Source organism: Castanea sativa, chromosome 1 (assembly GCF_040712315.1).
Source record: "Castanea sativa cultivar Marrone di Chiusa Pesio chromosome 1, ASM4071231v1".
NCBI lineage: Eukaryota > Viridiplantae > Streptophyta > Magnoliopsida > Fagales > Fagaceae > Castanea > Castanea sativa.
The window spans coordinates 16698118-16709507 of record NC_134013.1 but is presented as its reverse complement, the minus strand read 5'-3'; the positions used below and the strand labels follow the sequence as shown (position 1 = coordinate 16709507).

General features: G+C 36.3%; 1 protein-coding gene across 1 annotated transcript; it reads right to left on the bottom strand.

The window, feature by feature from the left end:
- Positions 1 to 244: 244 nt before the first annotated feature.
- LOC142621716 (putative cellulose synthase A catalytic subunit 3 [UDP-forming]) lies at positions 245 to 6249 on the bottom strand. Its single transcript, XM_075795063.1, has 13 exons — positions 5634 to 6249; positions 5113 to 5529; positions 4896 to 5007; positions 4569 to 4743; positions 4049 to 4315; positions 3604 to 3949; positions 3384 to 3521; positions 3174 to 3299; positions 2865 to 3077; positions 2498 to 2774; positions 1939 to 2132; positions 1502 to 1852; positions 245 to 1393 (listed from the first exon to the last, which is right to left on the bottom strand). Exons 1-13 carry the CDS (start codon positions 5718 to 5720, stop codon positions 809 to 811), a joined length of 3288 nt encoding a protein of 1095 aa, XP_075651178.1. The 5' UTR covers positions 5721 to 6249; the 3' UTR covers positions 245 to 808.
- Between the last annotated feature and the right edge of the window lie 5141 nt (positions 6250 to 11390).

The following is an 11390-nucleotide window of genomic DNA, read 5'->3' as shown; positions in this document are numbered from 1 at the left end:
TGCTTCCTAAACAAGTTATAAAAAGATATATGAAATTTGATTTTTGTGCAGTGAAGCATCGTTATTTCATTTTTTATTTTTCCTTTTATAGCAAAAGTTGCAAGATTCAGTTGGTGGAGGAGGTAACGCCATAAACTGTAGTTTTTGTAGATCAATTTTTGCTAAGGTCAATATGTGACTCATCCGGGATTTCCTAGCTGATGGTAATGGAAAAGAAGCAAATTTTAGTCGTGAAACTCATGCAAAACAAAACAGTATCAAAGTATTTCAATTAAACACAAAATGAAACATATTTTCAGCTTTCCTTATATCCTGTGCGTGCCATAAGATAGCTACATTATAGAGAGGGCGAACATTAAAGCCCCAGCATTTCGTACTGTACCAGAAAGTTTGCCTTTGCAATTACAAGCAGCAGGACACAGCCCCTTTTATTGTGAATCAAATAGAGAGAGAGAGAGAGGGAGAGAGAGAGAGAGAGAGAGAGAGAGGAGAAAAAGACCCGTGACAACAATAATAATACACAGTGGTTTTGTGAATAACCAGACCTCCTCTTCCCCGTATAAATCAAACTAATAAAGAATGAAAGGAGCACAGTACTGATGTAGTTGTTCCCAACAGTCCCACCTGGAGTTTTCTCAACCAAAGAGAAGGAACGAACCGATCGAGGAGTTGAAAAGAGGTATCCACGCCCATACAAGCAATTAATCTACATCTCGCAGACCCCATCACACCAAACATATTTTCTTGGTTGTATCATCCATCAAAAGATAAATATCTAATATCTATCTATCATGGAGCAAATGTGCAGCTAATTACAGTCCAATCCACATTCTTCCAGAACTGGTCCTTTAGACTTGGCTAAGAATGGATCGATGCGCACCCACAGCAGGGAGAAGATGGAAGCAAGCAATATTGACCAGACAATGATAATTGTGGGAGTCCTGTTCTGTCTACCAAGCAGACCCTTTAGGAAAGGATAGAGATGAACAATCACCCAGAAGGCAAAGAAGAGCTTTCCAAACAGAGGCCCCCATGAATCGTACCCATTATTAATTGCATTGGATACTCCAGCAACCACACCAATTATGTTTATTATTAGCAGTGTTGTTGGTGGAATGAGTAATGTGGTCCACTTAAATGCATACAGCTCTGAGAACTCCTCGTCGTCCCCTGCTTTTGACGTCACAGTGAAGTTCGTATCAACACCACCTAAAACCTTCAAGAGCCCCTGGACAACAGCAAATAAATGTGCTGAAACACCTCCAATCACCCAAAATTGCTCATTTCTCCACCACTCATCAATACCAACTCCACTCCATCGCATTTCCAATATACTTGTTGCAAAGATGCAAATGAAAAGAGACAGAAACCACAAGCTAGCGGCATTGCTGAGCTGCAATATGAACAAATTTGCATTAAATTTATTTCTCAAGGGTATATTATTTAACATTATAACAAAAGCAACCTTTCCTCTCAATAACCAAACGTTTGAATTGCTTACCTCTGGAGTGATAAATTTTCCTGTGAGCAAGCACACAGCAGGTAGAGTACAATATGCCAGCAGAGGAATTGAAGTCAATGGATATACAGTAGCATTTATGTAAGACAGACGCTCTAACCACTTCAGGCCTCCTCCATATCCATACCAGAGAGGACAGTGCCTGCTCAAAAATATTTCAACGGAACCGAGGGCCCACCTAAGGACTTGATGCAGACGATCAGAGAGATTAATGGGAGCAGATCCTTTAAATGCAGGCCTTGCTGGGATACAATATATTGATCGCCATCCATGACAGTGCATTTTAAAACCTGTCAATATATCCTCTGTAACTGAACCGTAGATCCAGCCAACCTGGATTGAAAGAAAATATGAGTTGAGACAAATTCAAAGTTCATAAGGATAATGTCAAGTGAAGATGTGAGCACAAGAAGCCAAACCTCTTTTCCCCATTCGGTTTTATCTTCATAACCACAGCTAATGACATGGATGGCTTCTTTAAGCAATGATGCCGGGCTAGCACTTTTCAGTGCCCCGCCATCTTCTAGCAGAGTAGATGCAATAAAAACTGGAGATTGTCCAAACTTCTTTTCCAATTTTAAATTAGGCATACCAAACTTTTCAACTTCAACTCCTGCATACAAGCTCTTCCATGGTAAATAATCTAAAGAAGTTACATTGATAGAAGTAGAAAACAAGATCAACAAAATTCACTATTACTTTAGGCAAATTATATAGGACATTTCAGTAAACCAGTAATCGGAAGTAAGTCCTCACAGAAGTAAATTTTGTAATACATCCATCCAAAACCTTACTTTCAATATATATATATATATATATATATGATAGAGAACAACAGAAATTGTTCTATGCTTTGCACCCTAGAACCAGGTGAAGCATTTTGATATACACCTACTGGTAATGTTCTGTATTGGGGGTAAAACTACACTACGCAATAGGCAGTACATAGTGAGACCTCATTTTTATTAGATAAATTACCTTCAATCCCCTCCTCAATACCCTCCAAAGCACACACAGGTTCTGCCTTGCTAGAATTTCTTTTCTTCATCTCTGATTTAGGTTTGTTAGTCTTCTTCTTCCTCTTTCCAGAACAACAGCATCCACAACAGCACCACTTTGGCAAACAGTTGCATGTCCTGGTTGGCGGCTTCTTGGCTTTAGGAGCATCATAACCATAAAATGATTGCCTTCTGAAGACACATCCAGTCCCGACATATATAGGTCCTTGAATGCCATCCAAACCTTTCATGTTAATCTGGAAAGGAGGACTTCTGTATTAGCTTTTGTAAATGCAGGTGAATAAAGAAATGAATCAGTACTAATGTTTATATAAGTGAATGCTTACATCAAAGAATACAGTGTTCCGGTTGGCATATCGATCATGCTTGTCAATACCATCAAATCTCTGTGGGAATTGGACATAACACACCCTCTTTCCTATCAGTGGATCCATCATGAAACACATTGACTCTCTAAGAGCCTTACTATTATTGATGTAGTGATCACAATCCAAGTTCAACATATAAGGTGCATTTGTCAGCACAGCAGAGACTCTGACCTGTTAGATAATAGATTGCATTGCAGTCACACATTAGGTACTTTTTTTTTGGCCAGAATGTTGGAATTGAGAAAAGGCTTCTTTGCAATCACTTACCAAAGCATTCATTGCTCCAGCCTTTTTGTGGTGATTAAACCCAGGTCTCTTTTCCCTAGAAACATATACTAGGCGTGGTAATTCATTTCCGTCTGTGTCATGCCCACCACTTTGGCCTAGAAAAACCTATTAAGGATTGAAAAACATGTGTTTAGGCTAAAATAGATCATAATTAGTATTTTACAAAGCAAAAAACCAAATTTCATCTACCTGAATCATCCCAGGATGATCCCGGACATTATTCCCAGGCCAGAGAGTCCCATCCTGCATCGTCCACCCTTCTTCTGGAACTTTTGTAGCCTTGGCAACCAAAGCATTGATTCGAACTTTAAACTCTTCGTACTCTCTCTGCAGCATGAATAGATAAAAAAATTTACCATATGTTTGGCAAGGAGTAACATAATAAACTGAACAGGTCACAAGTTATTACCTTCATCGCTCTGCGCTCCTTCACAAATGACGCCATCACCTTATCTTTGAGATAATCTATTTTTTGAGCAAAATAAAATTCAGGTGCCCTTGGCTCAATGTTGAACTTCTTACAGAAAGGAACCCACTTCTTTGCAAACTCAGATGTTTCCGACAGTGCCTCAAATGTCAGCATAGCAGCACCATCATCAGAAACATAACATGAGATCTTGTCGACAGGGTAGTCCACAGCAAGGATGGAAAGAACTGTGTTTGCAGTCACCAGAGGAGGTTCTTTTAATGGATCAACAGTACTCACAAATATGTCAATATGAGAAAGTTGAGAAGGTTGGCCTTCCTTCTCATACCTGACAAACAGAAAAAGACACAATGCCTGTGAATATTCACAAAATCTGGACCATAAGCACAGTTGCATGAGTTAGTCAATAAGTGGTAAGTTTTCTTACCTAAGGGACAACCTATCAAGATAAGTTTCCCTGTCAATTGGGAGCCACTTGGGGAACTGATCAAGGATCCATGACAGAGCAAACCAGATCTCACAAATTACAGAAATAAGCCACAATGCATATGCGTCATTTACAGGATGCATCACTCGATAATGGAAGAAGAATCCGACAACCACAAGTCGAATTATGATGATCATTCGGTAAGGATTTATCTGGCTTGATGGAATAGGCAACTTCCTAGACAATGGCTGTCTTGCCTCATCCATGCTGATCCACAAGTAACAAATCATTAGTTTCTATTATTAGCAATACTTGACAAATTCCCAATTATACCAATGAATTATTTGAAAGATAATGCAAGTGTCTAAGTACAAGGGGATTACTCGTTACACAGTCATTTTACAACAACCGACACTCCCAAAATTTTGGAGTTCACTCAAAGCTTATTATGGGCATTAGTAGAAAATTCAGTCCAAGTGATTATATCTAAAGAAGCAAAGAAGTTTCAGAGAGCACATACAGTGGTAGATCTGGGCCATCTCCATCATAGTCCCAATCTTTGCCTGAATTGTCATTATTCATCATTTGTAGCTTGTCTTGTTTTTGTTTCCAGCTCTCCATTCTCTCTTTCCACGCAACACTACCATAGCCATAAGCAGCCAAATCCTTGGAAGGATCCATGGATCTGGGTTGTACTGCAAATTGGAAACATAAATTGTATGGCTAAAGTAAAAGTACAATCCAAAAGGAAATGTATCATGTACGCAAGTTACAGTAACACTAACAACCGACACAAAAATTTGAACAAGAATGAGACCCAGAGGGTAAAAGCTTGATCGATAATCACCTGGAAGTGCAGGATCTGTGAAAGGAAGTGGGTGGATCCTTTTGCCTCCACCACCAGCACCTCCCATGAATGAAGGGACCAAAGCATGTTGTTCAGGAGGAATATCATCAACCTATACACCACCACCGACACCTCTAAAACCATTAAAACCAGCGGAGAATACAATGAAAATGAAGCAATAGTCACTGATTAACAAAATGGGACTAATGGGAATTACCATTTGACCATTTGTAAGAAGAGGGACTTGCGGTTGTGGGGACATAGAAGAATGAAGAAAATGAGGAAAATCGGATTCAGAATTAGCACGACCATAGTAAAGCATAGCGTCGGCAGCGAGACCATGCTGCATATCTTGCCTAGTTCTCGCATCCAAATTGAACTCATTCTCCAAGTCATCGATGTCATCTTCGTCTTCATCACCAGCCACTCTAGCACACCCTTTGAGACGCTTGAATCTGGTTTTGCATTGTGGACACACCTGGTTCCCTTCTCTACGCTCGTACTCATAGCAAGTTCTGCAGATTGGAAATGCACACTCGTTGCAAGCCACGAATAGCTCTCCGTCTCTAGTTAATCCCACATCGTCTCCGCATATCTGGCATATCTGTCCACTTAACTGCTGCAACGGCCTTGGCTGCAACCAACAACAACAACAACAACAAATATTTAACTATACATGTACTAGTTTTGTTTTGTTTTTTTTTTTTTTTTACATAAATTGAATTTGTTAGAACTTACACCAGATTCACCGTCGCGGTCGCGGCGGATAACTACTAATTCATTTCTGTTGTGAGAGCCAGCGACTAAGCCCGCACTCGCTTCCATTTTTCTTCAATCTTTCACAGAAATCTCGAGTAGCTAAAAGACACAGATCTGTACACTCTTCTCGATCTCAATCAAGAAGGAGCAAAAGGCATTTCAGTTTTTTTTTTTTTTGGTTGCACAAGGCAGAGAGAGTAAAGCAGAGAGAGAGAGAGAGAGGCAGGTAGTAGAAGTAGTAGCAGTGAAGCTACTTTCTCTCTCTCTCACGCTCGCTTATCTGGCTACTCCCACTTCCCCTCCTATTGATGGCTACAGTGCAAGCTTTCTCTCTTTGCTTTCCTTTTCCTTTTTGTGGCCCTCTCTCCTTTGCTCTCTTATCATTCTTTGCTTCTCATCTCAATATCATCAATTAAAAGCCTTAAACAGCTAGTAAAAAAATATTAATAATAATAATAATACAACAAAACACCTAAAAAAATATCAATATCAATATCAAACAGGATCTTCTTCGACGCCAATAATTCTAGTTCCTTTAGTTTATTTGTTCGATTTTTGGAACACTTTACCTAAAACAAATCGACTTCTCTCAATTATTATCAAATCAGCAATTGAGAGATAATAAATAAACAAACCCTGACCCAGGCCCAGCTCATTATTTATTACACAACTGCTTCTCTTTTCGCAACTTTCTTTGTACCCCACTCGTTTTCTTTTCTGTATTTTCTTATCGACAACAGCTCCGCCGACACAACTAATACCTCACATTAAACTTGTAAGAAATCACAATTAACAGTAACAGTTAACAAATATAGCAACCACTTCTCTCTCTCTCTCTGTCTCTTAAAAATTGCTGTCGCCGTCAGATATTTACCGAAGAGAGTACGTATGACATGGACAGGTAAAAATCTCTGGGAATATCTTCGTCATCAATTCAATTAGAATCTTCCGATTTAAACAAGAGCTAAAATGCGATTATTAAAATAAAACAAACACGGAGCTCATCAACTTTCATTAAAAAAATCAAAGTAAAACAAAGGGTATTAATGTTGGACCCCGCTTTTTAATAATAAAGCATTATCAAAATTGATGAATTTAAGAGGAGTTAGAACAAAGTATCGTGATTGCATTATACTATTATTTACTGAAATGTGGAGTAAATATAATAATTAATAATTAGTATAAAGTAATGATGGTGATTACTAGTATATTGTAGAGAAAAACAACCTTGCACATGTGGATTTAGGCGGTCACGTCGCCAAACGGTATGCTAGCTGTATTTCTTCGACCCCACCACACCACACACCGTCTCTCTCTCTCTCTCTCTCTCTCTCTCTCTCTTCATTCGTTTGATAGTCTGTAGATTGGACAACTGGGGGACTTTTTGACTTTTCTTTCATTCCAGTAAGAACTGCGATCCCCGATCCAACGTGCTTAGAAAAACACATTTAGCTTTGAGTCAATCATTTGTTTCCATCATAAACGTTTCTTTTCTTTTCTTTTTTTTAATAATACAATAGTCGTATTAGGTTTAGGTAGGTAATTGTTTATGTACAAACTCTTGGTGTTTGTAGTAAAATTAATGTTAGGTTGGGGGCAATATCAATCAGGTTCAAGACATATTAAAATCGACAAATTTGGTCTTTAAACTTAATTTAGTCCACGTCTCAAAACTGACTAATTTGGACTTTAAATTTAATATAGTCACTGAATAGTAAACATTGGTAAGTTTGTTAGTCATTTTTCTCTTTTTTTTGAGAAACTAAATTGATCAGTTTTGAAATATCTTTGACCTATTTAATATTAGCTTAAATCTTAAGGTAGATTAATGGAATTTACCTAAAATTTATGTAAATTTTAATTTAATTTAATTTTAAGTATGTGCAATAAATAAATAAATTAGCTAGAAATCAAAATGAGAAATAGTTCCGGACTGAAAATATATCATCCTAGTTTTTCAGATTTGGTTGTTGAATTGAACTGTTATGGTTTTTTCTTGGACTAATATGGGTAAAGTTCACCCTAATTATGAGTTTTTTTCTTTTTTATGAGTGGAGTTTTTTTTTTTTTTCTCAATAACTAAGAAGGACAACGTCAAAGTCAAATATGTACTAGAGAAGCAAATACACTATACACTTCGGGGAGAATATATATTGAGGATTTTATTTTGTTTACTTTTCCTCTTTTTAAATTATTATAATAAGTTCAAGGAGACAATATGTTTCACAATTTTTAGGTGAAAGAGATGTTTTTCTAATCCACAACAAAGCTCAGCCAAAACAAAAAAAATCCACAGCAAATCATGCCAAGTATTATGAAAAAGGTTGTGGCACTATTCTTATCATTAAGACTTTTGCCAACTTTGATAGTTTGATTTATTAGTATCCACTTTGTACTTTTTTTTAATTTAAAAAAAAATGCAATTACATAAAATTTTACAACTATCTTTTATGAGATTTTATATTTTAAAATTGTTACATAATAATTTCATTATCAATGCTACTAATTATATCTCTTTCAATGTACATGATCAAGCAATCATATATCTACTGATCTCCCATAGTCTCATTCAATTGCGCAATCTATTCTTTATATATTCCATCCATCGTAGCAACCACAACAATAAAATATAATTTATTATTAATTAGTTTTTGTTTTTACTTTTTACAATTCTTTTATTTAATATTCAACGCAATTTTGACAACTTAGGGTCTGTTTGGATAGAACTTATTGCTGAAAACTGAAAACTGAAAACACTGTAGCAAAATAATTTTAAAATGTGTGAATATTACCGCGGGACCCATTTTTAATGAAAAAGTTGCTAAAAAGTGAAATTTGTGGGTCCGTGAACAGTGCACGAATGCACTGTTCACAGAAGATTGGGTCAACAACTGCGGCTGGAGAAAAAAAAAAAATGAAAACGCAGACGCAGCTTCAGTGGAATCCAAACGCCCTCTTAGTGTCTGTTTGGTAAAGATTATTTTTGTCAAATTATTTTACTATTTAAATTATTTTTGCTATTATTTATAGATCTCACTGCACTTTTTGGAACTGTTCATGGGTTTCACTGTACTATTTCAACTAATTTTTACCTTTATCTACAGTACTTTCAACAAAAAAATTTCAGTTTTAGCAAAATAAGCAAATCTCAAACAGATCTTTATTGGTCTTCGTAATTTATTAAGATTAGTTTTTGTGCTGTCCATAACATTATCCAATTAAGAATTTTTTTTTTGTTGGGCCTTTTTGTTTTTGTTTAAAAATTCCAAAATAAAAGTTGGTGTTGAATAGGTTTGTTGTTAGGCTTCTTTTAGAGAGTTATAACTTTTTATAGGATGGTAAAAACAAAAAATGTAAATAAATTTTAGTTTTTATCTTGGCCATTTGAACCCCTAGGTTGAATGTGGTGCCGACCCTGATCTCATATTTCTAATTCATCAATAAAAGACTTTAACAATTGAGTTAATTGGAATTCATTTTGTACCATTTTCTTAGATTGCCAAAATCCTTAATTACCACCCTTCCAAAAAAAATTAAGAGACATATTTTGATAAATTAATATGCAACCATTATGTAGAACTAAAAAGGATGCCGTCTGAATACTCTAGGCGTAATGGTATCAGTCAGGTTTGGAAAGGAGTCTCTCCTCCAATGGTGCAGCACCTCATCCACCTTGATTGTATTACAACATCTCAACCATTTTGAATGTACTGAATTCTTTATTTGTATTCTTCCTTGTTGTACTTCAATTTCATATTGAGTGAATTCAGTTTTCTCATAAAAAATAAAAAAGAAAAAAAAGGATGCCGTCTGACAAAGAAAAGGAGGATGCCGTCTCATGATTATCAAAAGTCAGGACTTAAAATAATTTTAGAGGACTCGTTCAAGTTTAAAAATGGCCAAGTAAAAAAAAAAAAAAAAGAGTAGTTGAAATTGAATACTAAAAATTCATCCGAACAAACTATACAACATTTATTCACAGAAGTCACACACCCTCTAGAAGTCACAATAATGCTGAAAAGACCGAAATAAGGACCAATAACCAAACATACTCCAAAGTCCTAACAAGAACAGTGATGAATAACACTCAACCTCAATTAATTCGCTGGATAAAGATTGGACCCCACAATCTGTCAAACAATACTGATATTTTTTAGTCTTTGGCCTGCGTGTTAATGCAGTCGATGATGTCTTTTGCAAAGGATGTGGCGGTATCGTTTGCATTACAGCTGTTGTAGTAGTCGGTAGTAAGAGGACAGAGCGAGGGGTTGGTGGCAAATTCGCAATGCTCATGTCTCTTGGTGTAGGCCCTTGGATGGAATTGGAAAACCATGTATTTTTTATGTCTCTTGAAGGTATTTGACGACCAAAAAAACAAAAAAAAACAAAGAAATCCAACCCAATTACCAACAATTTGGTCGGCTGGGTTTGTTCTGTCAATTCGACTCTCTCTCTTTGTATAAAAAAATATAAATATAAGCAATATGCTCTTCCTGGATTAACTAAAATTCCAAATAAGTATTTTTATTTTATTTTATAGAGTTTTAACTTATAATGTCGGTTTTTTATGATTGTGTTCTTCATCATCATATCAATATATTAATTGGTTTTTTATATAGGTGGGGATTGGATTTCAAATTTCTTATTTAACTATCAGATATTTTACAAGTTGAACTAACTATAACCCAAAAATTTATATAAGTATTAGTTAAATTGAATACTTTTTTATAGCTAGTCAAATAGTTAATAATTGAAAGATTATCTTAAATCATATGACAAAAATTTATCATTGAAGGTTGATTCTTTTTTTTTTTTTTATGAAAACAATAATTTTTTTTATTATACACACTAACATTTTAACCCACATTCTGTGGTTAAAAATTGTTGATGCCCACTTTTGGCAAAAATGCCCAATGGCAGAAGAAGCTTAACAATATGAGAGTGATGGAGAGGAAAATAAAAAGATGAAGACCATTGGGTTAGAATGGCAAGAATAATGGTCAACAAGTCCACACACAAAAAAAAAATGGCCAGAGAGAAAGCAAATGGACCAAGAAAGCCCAATGAATGAAGTAGTAAGCCCATGAGAAATGTAAGAGGTGGAGAGAAAGTAAAAATTGGTCGGGAAAACCCAAGAAAGGAATTAGTAAATTCATAGGGATTGGCATGAAAGCCAATAAGCCTGTAAAGTAAGGAATGTGGTAATTGGGCCGAGGAAGCCCAAAGAATTTAGCAAAAAACCTATGGAAGTGAAAGAAGTGAAAAGGAATGAAATGGGCCGAGAATGCCCAAGGAATGAAATGGGCTAAGGAAGCCTAAGGAATACAATGGGTTAAAGAAACCTAAAAAATGGAATGGGCTAATCCAGCAGGAATGCTGGACAATAAGGTCCAAAAGAATGGATAATATAGAAAATTGACATGGCAAATGCCTCAGCTTGTAAGCCCAGATATGACAACAAGGCAAAAGGATAAGTGATATTATAATAGGAACAGTGCAGTGACATGGCAGGAACACCAGTCAGCCCACAAATGCAGGATAAAATGGGACACTGGCCACGAAAGAGGAGGAAAGCTCATACCCAAGCAATGCCCAGTCCAAAGAAGAGATGGGATGCGGAGAAAGAAAGCCTAAAGGCCCATGTATCATTCTTGCCGTAAGAGTTAAAAAAACACCATAGCACGCAACAGAATCAGACAAATCTGGAGGCAATGGCAAACGCGTGAGGACCAGAAA